This window comes from Polyergus mexicanus, unplaced genomic scaffold (assembly GCF_030449975.1).
Source record: "Polyergus mexicanus isolate NDT 795.1 unplaced genomic scaffold, iyPolMexi1.0 SCAF_1, whole genome shotgun sequence".
Taxonomy (NCBI): domain Eukaryota; kingdom Metazoa; phylum Arthropoda; class Insecta; order Hymenoptera; family Formicidae; genus Polyergus; species Polyergus mexicanus.
The window spans coordinates 11,666,813-11,688,108 of NW_027223321.1; the positions used below are offsets into that span (position 1 = coordinate 11,666,813).

Sequence of the window (21,296 nt, forward strand, 5' to 3'; positions counted from 1 at the left end):
CGAGTGACTCGGTGACTTGAATGCTCACTTTCGGAGGATATCGCTACGCGAATTTGAAAAATCATAATCATCGTGAATCAGGATGATATTTACTACGTTGTAAGGTGTCCACGTGCTTATAGCCTAAGCTCATAGCATCCATCAATCAATCGGTCGGCTGAATGACCGCGGTTCTTGCCGCCGAGATGATACATATAAAGATATATACGATATACCGCGAGCGCGAGTCACATACATGTGCTCTCGCCGCGCGTTGCTATATAAATAATACTTTGCGCTAAGTCAGATCAGTCGACTTGCGGCGGCCGTACCTATCACGGCGAATAATGCAACGGACCTTCAGAGATTAAATCTCCTCGCGATCATTCGATTTTTTTCTGTGCACCGATATAATTTTCCTTTCTCTCTCTTTCTTTCAGTTTCCCGTCAACCTGTTCTCCCACCTGTCCAACCCTTTCACTCGGTATCTTCATTCCTGCTATATGCGAATTCACCCTTCGGCGAGAACTTGATTATTTATATATATATATATATATATATATATATATATATATATATATATTGTGATCCATCCTGCAGGATGTCGCATGATAATCTAGGATTTACATCGAGTACGGTGAGTGAAATATTGTAATGCCGATATATGTGTTAAGCCATGTTAGAAAAATGATTTCTTTAATAAGTGCAAGTATATAAAAAGTTGTAAAAAGTGCAAGTATATTTAATACACACGCAGAGAAAGCGAAATCGGAACATAATTCAAATTATCTGAGTTTCAATTATGACTTTAATAATTTGCCATACATTCGAATTTGTGTTATCAATCCTCGAAATCATTTCGCGCAAATATATATAAAGTATCTTTCCAGTGTATAAAAAACGTAAACATGTTTTTTCATTTTCGAATGAAAATAAAGCTGTGAAAAGTGACATGTGGAATCTTTGATATATTGAAAAGGATTTGACACAAATGTTGAAATGTTGAAAATTCTATTGTAATGATGAGAAATAAGTTTTCCGAAAATATGGCGCGTTTATTGCCCTAGACAGCAGAAGTCTTTAAAAGATGACAGAAAGACACCTTAAAGACGTCTTATTGTCTTTTAAACATTTTAAAGATGTCTTTTGGCTTTTCTGTGCTGTCTGGGTTGCTTTGTTTATGTCAAGTCCTCAAAGATCATCATATTTTTACACACTTTCTTGCGAGAAAGATGTATGTAACATATAAAAATAGTTGGCAATTTCTGAACAGATATTATCTAATTTTAAAATACTAATTTTTATAATAAAATTAATAATTTTTATAAAATACTAATTTTTATATAAAAAAGATTTAACACTCAAGACAATAAGACTATGATAAATATACATTAGTATGACATTAAATGTACATAATAGAGACTTATATAAGACGCGTTTACTACTTTGTTTATGTTTTGAGTCTTCAAAGAGATCGCTGTATTTTTATATTTTCTTATGAGAAGAAATGTGTGTGTAACATACAAAGAGTTTAGAATTTTTAAACGGAGAACTATTAATATATATTATAGATTTATAAACATAAAATTATCCTAAACAGAAACTATTTAAGATAATTTTTCAGTAAGTTAATTTTTCTTAGAACAAAAAATAAGATTTTACACAACGATTCTCTTAAGACAGCAAGACTGCAATATACCAATAATGCATATATGACATTAGACATACTGTCATAGACATAAAGCAGACTTATATGAGACAAACTATATGTGCTTCTAACAATAAGATTATTTTACATGCCATTTCTTCTTGTCAAAAATTAATATTGTGTTCGTAATGTGATATAATTTTGAAGTGTTAACCGCGCAATGCCCGCAATTTTCCAATGGATATATTCTCTAAAATGTAAAGTTATTTAAGCATGCATAAAATGCACATAAGATAAGATAATATAGCATATATACAAGATATCGTAAAAAGGATATACATATTTGAAAGCGTATATTTTGGTAATAGAATTTTTTTATACAATTTTTCATAAAAAGTAATAGAATTTTTTATATCTTTGTTTTAACAACATTATTTGACAAATTTCATGTTCAATATATTAATAAGCTACAAAATAACAGTATAGAAAAATTAAAATTAAGATTAAATAAAAATGGTTGAAAAATTTTGAAAAATTAAAACAGACTATTAGTTTTCGAAAATCTGAATCTTTTTGCACGATCGTAAAAGGATCTTTGATTTATTCGCAACGTTTAATCATGAGAGATGTAAATTTAAAGTTATTAAAATAAGAAACTTTAGAAATATATGCGAGTTACACGATAGAGATGTAACATTCGAAATGATTTGCATACCAATATGACACACAGTCGCAGTGAAAAATAATTACCTTTTACCTAAATCATTCCGTAGAGCTGTCGATATCTTTTTTTTTTTTTAAATAGCAATGTATGATTATATACAGAGCGGAGAGGATAATAATAAATCTAGGTAGCTATTGCGCACTTGATATTTTCGACAGCTTGGTTGATTGCGTGATGCTTCGATCATGAGCTCGGTCATGAGAGTGGAAAGTTTGCGTCGGTATATATATTTGCGCGAACGAAGCTCTCGAACGTCGAAGGACAATCGTTCATTCGCTCGATCTTTTTTTGTGTAACGCGCGTAACAGCGTCGTTGACGCCGTCTGTGTTTCTTGCTCGTTTATACGAATAATAATCGGTGATTATTTAAGCTGTTGCACAATAAGGAAATAACTAGTAAGTGTATCGAGCCAAACTGGTCTACTGTATGAGTCCAACAACTAGCTTTTACGCGAAATGTCCTTCCCGCGACTGACTTTGTAATTGCGCCCTCCTTTTCTTTTTCCTTCTCGCTTTTTTTGTCGTCGAAGGCAACCAGGATACAATACTTGTCCTTTAGGCGTGCACGATTATTCGAAAGTATATTTGAATTGTTATACGAAGTGCGTTTTGTGTGCCTTTCCCCTTGTACACAATCTTAGACTTTTAAACGATCTTGGTAGACATGATCTTAATGGACATGGAGTCGATTTTTTCCCGGTGTATATATCAAGGAAGATTTAATTGGAAAATCTTTAATATATCGAATGCATGTTAAAGAATTTTAATAAATTAAATTAATTTTATTCCAAGGAAAACTTACCTGAAGTTTTACGTCACAAGTATGCTTAGCACTTAACGTTAACTGTGTCGAAATAAAATGTAAATACAGTAATATATACGTATTGTATGATGCTATAATTGTATAAATTTGATCTATAGTTGCATCATAATTTTGTCGTTGATCTCTTTTATTCTAGAACGGAAACGCTGCACCCATAGTATCCTCGATTGAATATCGAATGTCGCAATAGTTTCCTCTGTTATCTTTTCATTTGCCTATCTTCGGTTGAAAAGGGAGCGTCTGATTTAATTCTTTTGTTATAATTGTTATACTGCGCGTTAAAGTTTGTATAACGTCTAAATATATTGTACTTCAATGTCTCTCTCTTTCTCATGTTGCTATTGAATTCCTTTGTATGACCTGAGTATTACGACACGTTTTAATTTTTCCTTATTTACTTCGACGAATGATGGTATATATATATCGTGATTTATTTTTTTTTTTCTCTAGTAGTAAAATTATATATCCGACTTCAATGATTATACTCAATCAAATTTAATTATGATCTATAGCGGTTCGGTATACCATATGTTGGAAATTATTCCTGATAACAATTTCGTACGGATTATTTTTGTTAGGCTGCTAAAAATGTTCCGCGCGTTGATAAGGATGGCTTAAACGTGCGTATTTGTCACAAACAAGACACATAGGAGAGACGAATCTTTCTTTTCGCAAATACGCTTTTTACGTATACACGATTTTCGAATTACATTGTGTAGCACAGTATGAATATGTAATCATAATGAATATCTAACACATAGACACACATAGACACATACATGACACCGCGGAAAATAAAAAGATCGTAACCGCATACACTGATTGAATAGCTCTAACATAAGGCAACCTGGAACTCTGGCACGAAGAATACCGGTTTTATCTCGATTGAGATACAGCTTGTGTAATAGATACATATATACTCAATGGCGGTGTGCGCGCACAAGTCTCTTTATTTCAACAACCGATTACTATATCACATGCAAAATATATATGCATAGTATAAAATATATTCTAAGCAGATAAAATATATTTCAGCGATAGAGAATTTTTTCCATTTTTATTTTAGCAATATTACTTAAAAAATTTATATTATTAAGAGTTTAATATATTATTAAATTAAATCGTCAATAAAATGATTTGAACGTTATGCTTTGGAAATCTGAACTTCGTGCAATCGTAAAAAGATCTTCGTCTTTAATTTAACAGGAAGATTCATCACAAAATTTTATATATATATATATATATATATATATATATATATATATATATATATATATATTTATTTATTTATTACGTGATTACTTTTGCATATCGCATACAAATTGAAAATGGATGTATGCCGATGAAGCATGTATGTGTGCGTTTGATATAATACTTGTCTTCATGGCTCTTTTACTTTCTAATATATATACAAGTCGCCATACATGTGCGGTTCATTATGCCCTCGGAAAAGCGGAAATGTACGCACATGGTCGACGCATAATGTCAAGAACGACACGCGCGCGGAAGGAGAAAAGAATATACGACACACAAAGTCATTGATGAAGTCGGAGCACGCTTTGTCGCGGAATCTCTTATTGTTAGAAGCGGCGGCGTATTCTTTGATATTAATGCGAGTCGGTACTTGTGCAAAATAATTGCACACCTACTGTGCTCGCTTTTGACTGTTTTCCCAATTGTCTTTTCATTCAATGAGATACGCGCGTATCCGCGAAAAATACATAGAAAATTCGCGATACGTTCCCAACTATTAATTCTTCGAGATCGTCGAGTAATGGTATCGAAACGATTTCGATATTCCGGAGGAAGCGATAATATTGCGTTTCGAAGAAGAATGCATTTTCAAGCGATTTCAACGAATTCAATAGCGTACATGATGATAGTCGTATCGGAAGACGAATTGCTTCACTTTTATCGTTTATTTTAATATAATCTTGCACAATATCATTTATCGGAAATGCGATTAGAAGGAAAACGAGAAGTATTCGATTGATTTACGCGAGTGTGAAAATTCACATCGAAACTTGGAATTTCGTGAAATGACATGAATTTCAGTAATTATCTGTATTACGAATTAAACTAATTAAATCAGATTAAATAATTTTTGCTCGATGATTCGCATTAAAGATTCAGAATTGAAATTCGCGATTTATTTTTCAATCTTTTTGAATCGCAATTAGATTTAATAAAATGAAAAAACTATAATATGTAAATAGACGTATGACTTTTATGATATTATACAATTTATAATTTAAAAATCTATAATAATTTTATACATATATATGTATATAGAAAATTGATCCCTTATGTAATAATATAGGAAACTATATTTAAATATATAATATGATAAAACTTATAAGATATTTCAAAAATGTCACAAATATGAATGAAAGATTATCTAATAAATTGTAACGCTTGAAGTACTTCTGTTCTGATAAACGAATATGTTTGAAAAAAACCTTTGTACTCTTGATTAAACGATGACTTTAGATTGCGTCAAGAATTTGATAAATAGAAACTTAAGTTTTAGTGACTGAAAAAACAGATATTAAAAGATTCGAAAAACACTCGAGTTTATATAAAGTACTTCTCTTCTTAACTACACATTGATAAATATACTTTCTGTAATATATATATATATATAGAGATTTTATTAGATAAAAATATATATTATTATCAGCAATTCTTTATGCCATAAAGAGAGATTGTCAATATTAAAAATATAATTATATTATATCAATTATGTTTTTTGAAATATATATAAATAACGTATATTTAATATTTTTTTAGTTTGGACAAACGACAAATTTGAATTAATATAATTAGTTCAAATATTTGCAGAAAACAGTGAGTAAGATTAAAAGAAAAAATTGTAAGAAATCTATTTAGAAAATTAAAAAATTTCGGAAAATTATAAAATTAATTATAATATTTTTATTTGGATATATAATAAAATTGGAATATCTTGTTATTAGAGACTTACAATAGGTAAAATTTTTGTTTATAATAGAAGTTTTCTAACGAAAAATATGTGTCTATCTTAACGGATCTTTCTAATTTTTCCTTGTTTTCTCGGAAAATTGTTAATTTTAAACATTGCAGAATTGTGAATAAAAAAGTGCATGAAATGTGGACGGAAGTGGCAAAAGAGCCTTTCAAATTTGATTCACATTAATTGTTGTTGATTGAAATTTTATCGCACAATTTTTTTTTATCAAAGTTTATTCGTGTCTTCAATATAGGTCTCATTATCAATTAATAGCGATCGCTAATATTTATTATTCTGATTAGTATCAGTTTGATTACATTCGGTAAAAAGCTATCGATTTATCGGCATATATTATTCGCGAATTCAATTTGTTTAATCCGATATAACACAGATTAATTTTGCGATGATTACGCAGTACTTACAAACACGTATTTAAACACGATTAATAATTTTGAATAAATAATTTTATAATATATATAATACAGAAAAAATTTGTCCCCTGTGTATGTACGACTTAGCCTCGAATAGTTGCGATTTGAACAATTAGCATATGTATTGTTAATAAAGCGTGTGTTTATCATAGAATTCTTCTGAATTCTGTAATATTCCATTCATTTTCTTTTACGTTTTCTAATCCCATCTTACATATCTGATATCAGAAAGCTAATAACTAATTTTCAGATATTGAAAGTTAACACATTAAAGTCCGTTGACGTACTGTCTGATGATATATACGTAGATAGTATTACATTAGTGGACTTTGATGTGTTAATAATTTAGATTTGCTGCATCGGGTTGACTAATTGCCAACGCAAAACATTAATAATATTATATATATGTACATGAAATTATTAAGCGATAAAATAAACTTGAGTGTTTGATTTATACATATTTATACTTTGTACGTTGTTGGTTCCTCGAATTCTTGAATGTCAAATTTGTCGAAGATATATATATATATATATATATATATATATATATCACAAATAGATATAAATAAAAAAAATAATAAAGTTTTGTAAAAAAATATACATGAGTTAATTAAAAAAATCTCAAATTAATATATGATACTTTATTATAAAAATGATTTAACAATGATTTACAATTTTATACATGTATTACTTAGTTTGAAAGGTTTTATGATAATAAGCGTTTGTGTGTGTGTAAATTTCATTCAGTTACATAGATAATACGAACTTACTCGTCGAAATGCTGAAAAAAATTTTATTTCAATATCGTTATTTATCGACGCAAAATGGTAGGACGCAAAATTCGGAAAATAAACGTATATAATATGTATCGCCTTTCTCCACGCAAAAAAGAATCAACTTGAAATTATACCAGATTTTTAAGCAGCAAGCAGCATAATACTAAAGGTACGAAAATCTATCTAATTATCATGGTGTCGCAAATAAACGGCTCTAACAAAAATGTTGACAAAAGAAATTCTGTTCCTGAGAAAGATAGGCAGAGAATGGCCGTTTGCTTTACAATATTTACCTGTATATTCCGTTTCGCAAATTGATGCTCATGCAAATAAATAATCCATAATTAATTGGGCGTGTGCAGCACGCATCACATGCTGAACATGTGTGATGTGACAACTGTATAATGAACGTATACAAGATCAGAGGAAAATGCAAATAAGTGTTTATAATATTATTTAAATGATTTAACTACTGCTAATTGGCACGTATAATAGACGTTTCAATCTCCTTACACGAGACGGCGAGACAAGGAAATAAGAACTTTGATGCGTGAACGATTGCATATTTACTAAAAGAATTATGTCTTTCTTGGCAATCATTGGTAATACATTGGTCTGTTAAATACGTTATCAGATAACATAACAATTAAACATTATTAATTCTTCAATAAATAATCTTTAATAAATAAATTGCATCAAATTTAAATAATTTTATTGTTTATGGAAAAATATTTATACCATGGAAAAAAGGGGAAACGTACAATTTTAGGGATATACATTTGATATATATTAATAATATTGATATATATATATATATTATTTACCTATATAAACATTAACGTGCAAAGAATAAATACGTAAAATTGCGAATATATTCTTATAAATGTAATATTGGAAAATAAAAAAAGATCCTATCATATACACACACACGCATATAGAGCAGAGATATTATTAGATAGATGTGTCATATTATTGACATATTTGGATACAATGGAAACTTTTTTGTAACGTCTTCTCTTCATATGTTTACACTAGATAATCTACATTTTTTGTTTGATTATTAAATAATGTCGGAACAGCTCGGCGAGGGAATCTTCCATCGTATTCGCTATCGCATAAATTTTATGTCGTTAACGACGCATCTCATTACTTTTGTGGGCGTATTCTTTTCGCTCTGAAGGACGTATTAAATGATCGCATCCGCGCATTATGCAATTTGTGGGTTTTGCACAGTACAACGCGAGAAAATTTCCCGTACTTGTTGCATTTAAAGCCTTAACTGCATATAAAGAAGTCGTATCAATCACTTGAAGAGAATTATGCAAATGTCAGCCGGCAATTTCCGATTTAAGATCGCAGAAAGATAGAGTCGTAAAATTTATCTGGTTAGATCCAGAATTTTTACCTCAATAAATTCACTCACCTCAATATTTTTATACATATGAAAACCATAATTATGGTTAATCATATACACGATGGATTAAACACACGTTACACGGAGATATTCGAAGATATTGTCGAAGAGGAAAATTTATCGCTATACTGAAATAGAGCGTGAAACAATCGTGTGCTAATATTAGACAATTGCGTTTGCGCGCAATCGATTGAATTATACGAACGGAAAAAGCCTAGTGAAACTTCTTATTAAAATTAATGTCTATAGCTGCGGGCGTGGAATATTACAGGATGATTAAGGAAGACAAGGAGACGCATACATTCATACATTTATTTCCAAGCGATTAATCAATGTGCAGTCATGCATATAATGTATACCTTTAGGAGATTATGAATTATGTTTAAAATTTTTTTTATATTTACGTTTAAAGAGAGTTTGTCAGCTTCTCGAGTTTGCGCGCAGTTTCGAAACTCGTCGTTGAAAACTCGTAAATTACTTCGAGCTCGATGCATATCACGTACAGATTAACATGATAATAATAGTAGTAAATGAATAAACTCGACCAAAGTCCATAAATTCTATCATCGTCATATTATACATTGTCCTCGTTATATATAGGTAATACATTTATATTATAGTCTGCATCATATATTGGATAACAAAATGACATAAAAATGTATGCGTGTATATGTTTTATAAATTATATATAAATGTTTTCATAAAAAATCATAATTTTTTAAGAAATATAAAATAAAATATGAAATGGTAGATTGTGATTATTTTATAAACAATGCCTAAAGTTGTTAGCTATCAATAATTAATAATTATATATATATATATATATATAATTTTTCAATAAATATTGTAATTTGGAAAAAAGAGAGAAAGAGAGAAATATATACATTTATACGTAGAGTTAAAATGTTGTGTGCTGATACAATATTTTTCATGATAAATTATTTATATATGCATCTATATATTGTATATATTCATTACTGCTACATATGAATTCACTATTTGCTTTTTCTTTTTTATAGGTTGCTTTGCAAGATTTTAAAAAATCTTCGTCATCTAAGGAGTACCAAAATGGGTGAGTACCGTATCATAAATTCTGTATGGTTCTATTTATTATCCAAATGTACTATCCAAGATCTCTCGCTTCTAATTTTAACAAAAAATATTAACACTGTAATCTATAAGATCAGTATAAAAAGATATTGTTACATTATATTACATGTGTGACACTCTATCTTTCATTATTATTATATCTCAAAAAGCATGATTTTTACATATAACGTGTCTATTTGATTTTAAGATTTTGTATGAAGGTAGCATTTTTACAGTTACGGATCGAATGAGAAACATGTTTACTCTCTTGAACTCGAAGAAAAGACGAAGAATGTAGACGAGCAGGACGACGATTATGACCCATATGATTATAGAGTAGTGGAGCATCCGACTACGTGAGTATCTTTTCCTAAAATATATTTTTGCGCCTTAATATATTTGTCTGTATGTGTGTGTGTATATATATATATATATATATATATATATATATATATAAAATCAAATATAGATAAATTAAGATAGTAGAAAATATTATCGAGAAGCCGACGAATCGATCGATATTTCTGATTAAATTTGTTATTAAAAAGTGATATTAGAATTAAGTAAATAGAAAAAAAGAGAGAAAGATCAATCATTTTTTTTCCTAATAGAGAAATGGAGGTATACTATTCGCGCTTAAAAATGATAGACAATCACTTGAAAGAAATTAATGTCGCACGTGTATAATAGTTTCCGCGATACGAAAGGTGAATTAACATGCTAGTATTAAAAAGAAAATATTTCTGATTGTGGAAATATCTACTTGATCCATCTTTCCTGATACTTTATCATTTAGATAAATCTTACGATATTAGAGATGTTTGTTTCCAATTATATTTGTGAAACCTTTCAGTTAATAAAACGGGATTAGGACGCAATCGTTGTACGACATGTTGTTGAAATTATCCAATCGGTGCTTATCAAGACGCAATTGATTTATTGAGGGCTTAATCAAAGTGAAAAACGATACAACGTGTCATTCTAGATGACTAAGAATGTTTATGTAATGCGCGGTACTTTCTTTGCATGCGAAATGATGCTTGATTATTCCCTGCACGTTTCACGCTAAGCATCTTATTAACGTAATTTCCTACGTACTCAAATAATCAAATCGAAAGACTCGATGACTCACCTTCCTGGTGAAAACGCGGAATTCTTGATGCATAATTCTCTGTCATAATTAATGTATAAATTATTATAACCACTACAGGTCTCATCAAATTTGAATTAATTAATTCCACATTCAAACATATACACGCACTCAATATTTATTTTACAAACATTACTTTATCTGTATAACATCAACGAGCAATGCGCGCGGCAAATCATGAAAACGCATGTAAAAATTTCTAATGCTTTCTATCATAAAAGTCTATCATAAATTAATTTAGATTTTATAATTTTGATATAATTACGAACGTGTATCAGTGATAAACATCTAATTTCTTTGCAACGTGAATTTTCAGGAACGCGGAAACATTGCTCCACTTGCTAAAAGGCAGTTTAGGCACCGGCATTCTCGCGATGCCGAAAGCTTTTCACAATGCTGGATATATTGTCGGTCTGACAGCCACGATCATCATAGGGCTACTTTGTACATATTGTATGCGAATACTCGTTTTCTCAGAGTACGAATTGTGCAAGAGAAGAAGAGTGCCATCCATGACATATCCGGCAACGGCGGAATCCGCTCTGCTCGAAGGACCAGTGTGTCTCAGGCGGTTTTCCAAAGCCTCTATGTAAGTGTGTACGTGTGTATCACACTTCTCTAGAATTAGATAAAATTATATTTTATATTTTCATTAAATACAATTATATTTTATCTAATTCTAAATACCTTATGTATTTCACAGAGCAAAAATAGAGAGAGAAAAAAATCATATTTATGGATCCCTTGTATATTTCGCGTGTACCGTTACTGATAAAGACAACTAATAACAATATTTAAATTGTTCTCTCTATTGTATATATTAAGCAATTGTTATTTGTGTCATATAATACACATAACTATTTTATTAAAATAACGAAGATATAATTAGAAGAAGACAGTCATAGAATATAATAAGCTCTTAAGTCGCACCTGTGTGTTTCATGAAAGATTCTTTTGTTTTTCGTATTCGCAGACACATAATAAACACCTTCCTGATGATATACCAGATGGGCACTTGCTGCGTCTACATCGTTTTCATTTCCAGTAATCTAAAAACGGTGAGTGTCCCCACTATACTTGGAATACATAACGCGTTACGCTTTCCATTTGACGTCACGGCATTCAATGTTAGAATTTTATCATTGAATTATCATATAATTGTTCGTTCGTGCACGTTACTTATCTAGTATGCGATGCCTATGCAATGTGAATCCGAGTTGGACAGTCACGTTTAACCATTAAGGGGGCATACCCGTTTAAAATCTCGAAAAATGAATACATTTTCTAGATTATTTTGCAGATCAACGACTTGATAAAAATTTTTAATTTTTTTACAATATTAATACAATATTATTAACTATCTAAATAAACATTTTTAGCTTTAAAAAAATTTTTTTTTAAAGTTATTTTAAGTGTCACACCGTGCATGAAAACATGAATCTACAAATATTCGCATAATTTAAAAAAAAAAAAAAAATCTTTTTAAACCGAAAATTTTTATTAATAATATTGTATTAATATTGTAAAAAAAAAAAAAAAAAAAGTTTTTATTGAATCGCGCTGCAAAAAATCTAGAAAATTTATTTTTCGGAGGTCCAAACGAGTACGCCCCCTTAAATGGAATACAATCTTTCTACGTGTACTAAATTTGTACTCGCTATCGATGCGAGACATACTGGAAAAAAAATCTGATTTAAATTAATTGGCACGTCGTCTTTAATAAAAAACGTCGAGTGTTAACAAAAAAATATTATGAGTTTTAGCGATAAGTAATGTTGTTATAATAATTGAGTGTTATTATATAATAATTCTTATAATATTGAATTATATAGATTTTATAGTATACGATTTTGTCGTAATTTAATCTCGCGCGTATTATTTTCATTCCATACTCGTTTACACATCAGTCGATAAATCGTTTGTGGTTTTTTCTAATTGTAAGTGCGCTAACTGCGATTTAAAACGCGTAAAAGGCAGGTAGAAAAGGCAATAATCTGGGTCAGGGAAAAATACGTTGCGAGAATACACGAGTAAACAGTCACTAATTAATGTGCGTGCGGTTGATTCAAGGTGATTGCACCTAACGTAAACCGTCGGCCATCGACATTTTGCACATTGTTACGTCCACGGGATCGAAATCGAGAGAATATGGTCCTTTCTTGTGAGAATTTACCCGAATTCTGTAAGGACAATTTTGCTCTTACAAATTTTATGTCTATCAATTAAATTAGATAAAGCCAAGGAAGAGGAAAAAACAGATAGAATTAAGCAATATAAATTTGAATAAATTATGTTATTAACGTACTTAATTTTTTTTTTTGCTATTACAAAAGATTTATATCGAGTAGAATAAGTATTATATGATTAATTATTTTTACAATTTGTTTTGTAACATAAGTCGCTTTACGATAACAAATATATAACGCTTAGTGTATCGATATGTTTGTTACATATGCAACAGGCGATTCGACATATAAAGCTGCGAGAAAGACAATATCGTTTGTATATAATCTCTATTATGAGGAAAAAATTTTTTTTTTTTTTTTTTATTTAAGCGTTGTTTATTGCGTATGTTTTGAAATTCTGGCATTAAATGATAAGAGCCGCGTGTCGCGTCGCGTCTCTCCCGCGGATTATGAAAATTACAAATTGACATATTTATGTCAATTTTATTTGTTCCATATTCTTGTATCCCACGCCGGATTCATTGTGCGAGATTGTATACGTGTGCGGAATGATTTATTATGAAATTTTCTACTATCTCGCCGGTCGCACGAGATTCTGTTGCAACGTGAGATTCTATGCGCGAAAGGAGTAGAATCTTATCAAGAGTATAAGATTAAATGGGAACCGTCTGCAAAAGTCGGACGAATGTTAACTTAAGTGCCGTTCATATTAGAATCGTATAGTATATTGTAGTGGAATTCTTTTTTAACTATGTCTTTTCGAAGTTGGTCGCAAATCCGAGCGAGCTAATCATGCGAAACACGCATATAATTCATTTTAGGAAATAAAACCTTCGCACTTTTATTTAACGAGTCGAGCAATGTCAATCGTAGATAAAGAGTAAGGCAATTGCTCCCGCACTCACAGAAAAGATTTCCGGATCTAATGCTATTACTCTTCAATCTATCATAAAATAGGATCGATATAGCGACAATAATATTTATTATTGAAAAAGGAATATTTTAATCTTAAATGGAAAATTCTTAAATCTAGAATAAAATGCTCTTGGTGCTATCTCGTTAATTTTCTCACAAAGATGAAGATGGAAATTTGTAGCAATCTAACATCAAGTTATTCTAAATGCAAGAATATATAAGCTTAGATTTGTATATGTTACTCTTGTCTCAAGATAGTAAGACAATCTTATTTAATTCGAGAGAGAAGAAAAGGAATTATTGATTTAATTTTAAAATTGTTTTATTTTTATACTACGTAAGGTTGTGATACGATTAAATATGTCAAGAATATTTTTTGTCTCGTTATCAGAAATCCTTTCTGAGTGTGCGGTGAATTCAATGAAAATCGATGGATTTGAAAGAACGGCTAATGAAAAATTATTAAAAACATTTTATTTTGTACGAAATATATAATTTATGTTGAAAAAAGATGCTTGCACGCTTGCTGCGAAATATAAATGCACTATACGATATATTCGTACATTGCAATCTTTCATTATTGTAAGTAATGGCCCTAAGCCTTATGTAGACAGCACCTTAACCACCTGCATTGGAAGGCGTTGCGTAGTACGCAATGTAATAGATAGTCATCTATAGTTACGACACGTATATTATTACAGTAAGTAAATAGAGTGTACGTAGTGGATGTAACGAATGCGTTCACGTAAACTGACGTAGGAACGAGCGTTCTGACTTCAGGGTCGGATGCGAAGTGAATGGAGTCGAGGCGCATAAGGTTGATTAATCATTAATTGGATAAATGTTAAGATAAATATTAAACGTCTCTTTCAAATGATCGAAGAAATATATGTGTATTAGACACTTTTGAGGATAAAAAAGTTCTTTACAAAAAATGGAAAAAGCTTGAAAAATATATAAAAGAAAAAGAAATGATCAAATATGAGTTGCATGTAATATTACATTGGTATTCGAATATAACAAACGTTATGTCCAAAGTTTTAAATAGTTAGAATGTGAAATTGGTGATGATATTATCGATGCATAAACCAAGTCTCTCTTATTCGAGTTCGAAAAATTCCGAAAGAGAATGAAACTTGGGATCTTTAAGGGCTCATTTCGAGAATCATTCATACAAATCTACGAAATCCTAACTAAGGTAGGAGTTATAGAGAAGTCAATTAGTTTAGCTATTGTTCGTATGCTCGTATACAGTTGCATTTATATACACTGTAATAAATATTATTACAGTATTTACATACGCTGATAAAATTAATTCTATCCGGAAGTTTCTGGCGGATTATTCACTCCAATACACGAGGCAATTTAACGCGTTTTACGCAATAGCCCAGTGGCGGATTTACCAGTAAACCGGGGTTTTTAAGCATTCACTTAACGTTCCAAATGCTAAAAGATTTTAATCGACACACCAAACACACGTACATGAGACATAGATAATTTTTAACATACTAATATATCTTTAAAAAAAAATTCTTGATCTCTTGATTATATTTCCTTTAAGATCCTTAGAGGCTTTAAATCCGCTCTGGTGTAATATATAAATTGCAATCTCTGTTTAAAAATTGTCGAAGAAATAATCACTTTTCAGCTATTTATCACATTGTTTTTGCTGAGATTTTTTATATATATATCCGAGATATTATTATACTAATTATACACACAAAACTATCCTTGTAGAATGTAGCGTATATGGTATACGTAAACAACAAATATAGAAGCAATGATTAACGCCATTTGTAGTATTTTGATAAGCAGTTTACTTGATATTCGCGCTATCTTGATAAGTACATCAATCATTTGTGCAATAAAATAACAAAATATAATGTATTTATAAATTGTGACAATATTCTTTTTCTACTTTCGTCATAGCATCATGTTGACAGAAGTTTTTTTTTATAAATTATATTTTTATTTATTTTACCGATTCATACATTTTAAAATTACGAGGATTACGAGGACACAAAAAAAAAATATTATTTTCATTCTTACAGCGATGTATCTCTAATTGAGATTAATTTCGATCGAGAATCGTAAGGTGCTACATATGGCAAACAGTTAACTGATTACGTATGATTGATTATCACGAAGAATTAAGTATCGTAATTAATCGCTACAAGAGCGATATTCGAGTAACGAAAAGTCGCACTATCGTATCTTCCTATCGTCGCGATCATCGGGATAAGACAAGAATTGAACACATTTTCTAAATGAAAATCTTCAAGGTAATTCAGATTCGAGTCACGATGAAGATTAAAAGAAAAATTATATCTTCTACTTTCTGTCTCTGTTATCAAATATAAGTCAATACTAATAATTATTTTGTAAATAGAGAAAGAAAGAAAGAAAGATTCTCTATCCATAAAGAACATACATATATATCTCAATTAAATAATTAATAAGCATATGTAGTCGATGATAATACAAATATTTCTTTATATTATAAATATACAATTTCCCTAAATTAACTTTCAAGAGTGCATCTAATTGATAGCACATTGGCGCGTCATTGTGTCTATCTTACATAAGACTAGATCCGACAGCGATAAATGACATACGTTAGATAATGGTAACGCGCCTATTTCCGCCTGCCCTTGAAATTAAAACGTAGTAATGACAGTATGTTAAGTGCGATAGCGAATTTGTAAATTGACGTCCGTTGAATTACTTAGATATTTGCAAAACTGCGTGGCATCGCAATGCTCTTTGTTAATCACAAACACTCGCTGAATGTTACATAAATATATATTAATCTTGTAACATATTCTTAGGAATCGCAATCTTAAAATCTTAATCAGCCGTGACGAATAGAAAATTTGAAATGAACGTGTATATTTTCAAAGTAACCGTGACGGGGTGTGATATAAAAAGTTCGTTAACATGCGAGATTAATCGTGCATGGTGACATTTATTTTCGACTGCGGGTTTTAATATTAACTTTTTTCCTTTTTTTTAAAAGTATACAAGGTTTATATTTTGTGGAGATACATTATCGTTGCATAAATTAGCATTCTGAGATACAATGACGCACGCACTGTGAAATCTTTTTACTCATGTTCACGTTTATTTGGAATTATTCAAGAATTGGCAATGTTCGTTGAAAATTAATTTTATTCAAAAATTCTTCATCTATTCTACGAATATTTTATATTATAGTTATAAAACAATTGGCAAGACTTGAGTTGGCGTTTTATATATGTAACATATTATAATCCATAGCTCTTTCTCTCTCTTGGACTTTTCTAATTATTCATGTATAAAGATAATAGAATCAACGCCAGTGTATGAAAAGTTCGTTTAACAGAATGACAAATTAATTGATTTGACGGGGAATTGATTTTTACGCTAATGTTTTTTAATAAATTTTTAACGATGACTTTTATTAACTTTACGTCACGTCAAAAAAAAAAAAAAAAAAAAATACAAATTTAATTTTCAACGAAATTCCGAATGAATGAGAAGATGAGCGAAAAAATAATGTCATCCGTGCGTCGTTTTCAGATGCTACGTGAAATCGAAACACGTAAGTGTCATAAACGGAGATGAACTTTTCGCGTAATGACGACGAAAAGTTCTCTATTGAAGACACGCATAGCGAAGGTGATGAGATCAAGATCGCATTGACAAGAAAATGGATGGTATGTATAAGCGTTTCGAGAAATCCCTTGTACACGCGATCTAACTGCGAATTCAATATCGAATGTAAATACAAGACAGAAGTGCTGATTACGCTTCTCTCAACACATGATTGTCAATGTGATTAGTCATATTAACGGAATTCAGTAGCGTTGTTATTCTTTTCATAAGGATTTATTAGAGTATATTGGATATCCCGTCTTTTTCTTATATTTTTTCTATTTATAGATACAACTCGCATGTGTCGAGGTACTATTTAACACGTAATAAATTGCGTAACAGCATTATGCGTTTAATTGATTTATCATTAAGTTACAAAACTGAAAACAGACTTTAAACTTGTTAGCGCCTGCATTCGAACACTGTGCATGAGAAGTTTGTGTCATTCTAAATCATCTTTTATTCGAAAATGTGATAAAATTGTGCTTATACGTAAATACTATTCGTTTATTACATTTCGGAATTAATATACTTTGAAATGCCAATCTTACTATTTAAAGATAGATATGACTTACAGACACACACAAAATTCCTTCATTAAATGTGTTAAAATGAAATAAAATTATTAATAATTTAACGAGATGTTTGAGAATGAAATGATTGTATTTAATCGTTTCCAAAGAAAAATCAAATACATATTTTAAGCTAGAAATGTATTAAAATCATATCTCAATTTCGCATCTGAATAATTACGTTCTCCTTTTTTCTTTTTTTTTTTTAGGCATTGAGCTCGATTGTTTCGATGGAATTGGAGATATATATGGCGATTCTGCTGTTACCCCTGATCTTCATTAATTACATCAGGAATCTTAAATTCCTGGCACCGTTCTCGACAATTGCGAATATTATCATGTTTGCCGGATTCGCGATCATACTTTACTTTATCTTCCGAGAGCCGTTGACGTTCGAGAATCGCGTAACAATTGGAGAGGTCGAGAATTTTCCGCTCTTCTTCGGCACTGTTCTGTTTGCTCTCGAATCCATCGGCGTAGTAAGTAATCGATTGAAACGAAATGGTGGACATTTCCAAGCAGCTCTTAATTATGAATACAATAATAAATAAAAATATAAGAAAAAATAAATTTTATTAAAAAAATCAACTTTTCTATAAATTAAATAATATTAATTAACAATATTATTTACTATTATATAAAAAATAACACAGTGTTGTGACATTTTTATAATAATTATTGAATTATTGAGTAAACATTTCTCAATCACTATATTCTTTGCTATTTTACGTGTAACTTGCCTTTAAATAATATCTTGGAACATTTCAATCTTTTTCAAAAATTTAAATTATTTTTAGTTTAGCCGAAAAAACCGCATACATATCAAATTTATTTATCATTTGTTTACAGATTATGCCGTTGGAAAACGAGATGAAAACACCGAGGTCCTTCATGAAACCGTTCGGCGTCCTCAATATCGCTATGAGCATTATAATCGCGATGTATGCCACCCTGGGATTCTTTGGGTACATACGTTTTGGTAAAGAAATTAAGGGTAGTATCACACTCAATCTACCCCATCAAGAGCCTCTGGGAATCGCGGTACAAATCCTTCTCGCCATTGCCATCTTCTTCACGCATCCTATTCAATGTTATGTCGCCATCGATATATCATGGAACGAGTATATCAGCCCTTCTATAAAACGATTTTTTAACGAACGTTACAAGTTGTTTTGGGAGTACGTGGTCAGGACTGTCATTATTTTAATTACCTGTGAGTATATTTGATTTTTTCGATAAATCAAGAATCGTGGACAATGAAACGTTCTAAATGCAACAAAACAGTTTATCTATTTATTCACGAGCAGCATCTTATGCACCTGATTAATTTTGATATTCGCATATTTTAGAAATAATACGTCTATGAAGCTATATTATATTTATTTTTTTTTAATTTGTCATTAATCTTTTTTATAAAAAAAAAAAAAAAAAAAGCAAAAGGGAATATTAAACCTCATTAATGATATTTTGGATTCTTGTTCAAGTTAGAATACTATTTTTCTCTTAGTTATTTTGATAATTTTGTTCAATTAATTTTTTTATTATGCTATCATGTCTGTGATATAAGAAAGCAAATTAAATTAAGTAATTTTACTTAAATTAATAAATTTATCAATCTATGCACGCAATTTGTTTCAGTTGGTCTAGCGGTCACGGTCCCGGAGTTGGATCTCTTTATATCCTTATTCGGTGCGTTCTGTCTATCGGGTTTGGGACTGGCATTCCCGGCTATCATACAATTGTGCGCCTTCTGGAAGGTGATGGGACCCACAGAGAAGAAGATTATGCTGGCGAAGAACATGTGCCTAATATTAATCGGCATGTTGGGCCTGTTCGTAGGCACCTACACGAGTCTCTGTGGCATCATTGCCAAGTTCTCGTGAAGTGCCAGCTCGATGAACTGTGCAATAGAATTGCCAAGAGCGGAGGCGGGGGAAGGTGGGAGATAGAAGGATAGCGAACAGGAACAGTTCTCGGATGCGAGAAACGAATCGACGATGTGATACGTAGTTTGAAGTCGCTAGAAGTAAGTGTATCTATAAATAGTGTCGCATTTAGAGGCTTCGGACTGAAATAACGTTAAGGTGTTACGGCAGAGCCGTAACAATACTTCGGTTTCGTCGAGGACGGAATGAAGTTCCTAAATGCATGTGTCAATTCTGTGCGTTTCAATATATGCAAGTATTGTACGCGAGTAGACGGACTGTAACAACGAGACGCGATCGAATCTTCGAAATGTTAAATGTCAATGTCAGTATTAGATCAGCGTGAGATGTGTAAAAAGAGGTTTTATTGTATTATAAATAAAAGTAATTTTATTTTCACACACATACCATCTGGAGCCGGCCCTCTTCCCCTCCCCCTTTACCCCTTGTCCTTCCAAACTTCGATTTTGTGTATTCTTTTCCAAAATCATTGATACATCGTGGGCGACTTATGAATATAGTATAATCATATAGTGATTGTTTTATTTAATTATACACTTATAAAATTATACATATATAATATACTTTTGACGTTGTTTTTGTTGAGTCTTAAAATGGTAGACAAAATATTATTTATGTACATATGATATACATTTAACATGCGATAAATCGTCACGTAAAAAAGAATCGATATTTCAGTGATATAAGTCGATGCCTAAAAACAAACGTATTCATCAATATCATCTCCTGTTATCTTCATTTCATATAGATTCGTTTCCAGACGATCAATATTGATTATGTATGTATAAATGAATATCATATTATCGTACGCTTAAAACGCATACAGCGAAGCATTTTTTTTTTCTTGAGCAAAATATTTAGTTATGAATTGTTATGATATCAGTTTTATATTGCACGCCATAGATAATTGCGTAGAGACTTCTTCTTGTCAATTATTTTTATAATTATTTGTTTATATGCAAGAGTAGAGAATATAGCCATAGCCATTTTTGATGAAATATCAGATTCATGTACGTTCTCT

At 30.6% G+C, this 21,296-nt stretch overlaps 1 protein-coding gene and 1 long non-coding RNA gene across 3 annotated transcripts; one reads left to right on the forward strand and one right to left on the reverse strand.

Annotated features, from left to right (window-relative positions):
* The first annotated feature begins 280 nt into the window (after positions 1-280).
* On the forward strand, positions 281-20,659 carry LOC138935092 (proton-coupled amino acid transporter-like protein CG1139). 2 transcript variants are annotated; one of them, XM_070299451.1, is made up of 8 exons: positions 281-616; positions 9,804-9,856; positions 10,110-10,229; positions 11,340-11,612; positions 11,997-12,081; positions 18,539-18,808; positions 19,179-19,542; positions 19,968-20,659. In XM_070299451.1, exons 1-8 carry the CDS (start codon positions 581-583, stop codon positions 20,210-20,212), a joined length of 1,446 nt encoding a protein of 481 aa, XP_070155552.1. In that variant the 5' UTR covers positions 281-580; the 3' UTR covers positions 20,213-20,659. The 2 variants fall into 2 exon arrangements, with proteins under 2 accessions (XP_070155552.1, XP_070155563.1); XM_070299462.1 differs by lacking the exon at positions 18,539-18,808.
* Positions 9,688-12,075, reverse strand: LOC138935199 (uncharacterized). The gene is made up of 3 exons (XR_011447221.1): positions 11,954-12,075; positions 11,293-11,641; positions 9,688-10,243 (listed from the first exon to the last, which is right to left on the reverse strand). It is a non-coding gene; the product is annotated as an uncharacterized lncRNA (long non-coding RNA).
* Positions 20,660-21,296: the final 637 nt, after the last annotated feature.

What these genes read in the sequence shown, in the direction of transcription:
- LOC138935092 (XM_070299451.1), top strand. Translation starts at nt 581, where the DNA reads ATGTCGCATGATAATCTAGGATTTACATCGAGTACG. An exon ending in TAGGATTTACATCGAGTACG is followed by an intron (nt 617 to 9,803) that starts GTGAGTGAAATA and finishes TCTTTTTTATAG; the next exon opens with GTTGCTTTGCAAGATTTTAA. An exon ending in GTAGTGGAGCATCCGACTAC is followed by an intron (nt 10,230 to 11,339) that starts GTGAGTATCTTT and finishes GTGAATTTTCAG; the next exon opens with GAACGCGGAAACATTGCTCC.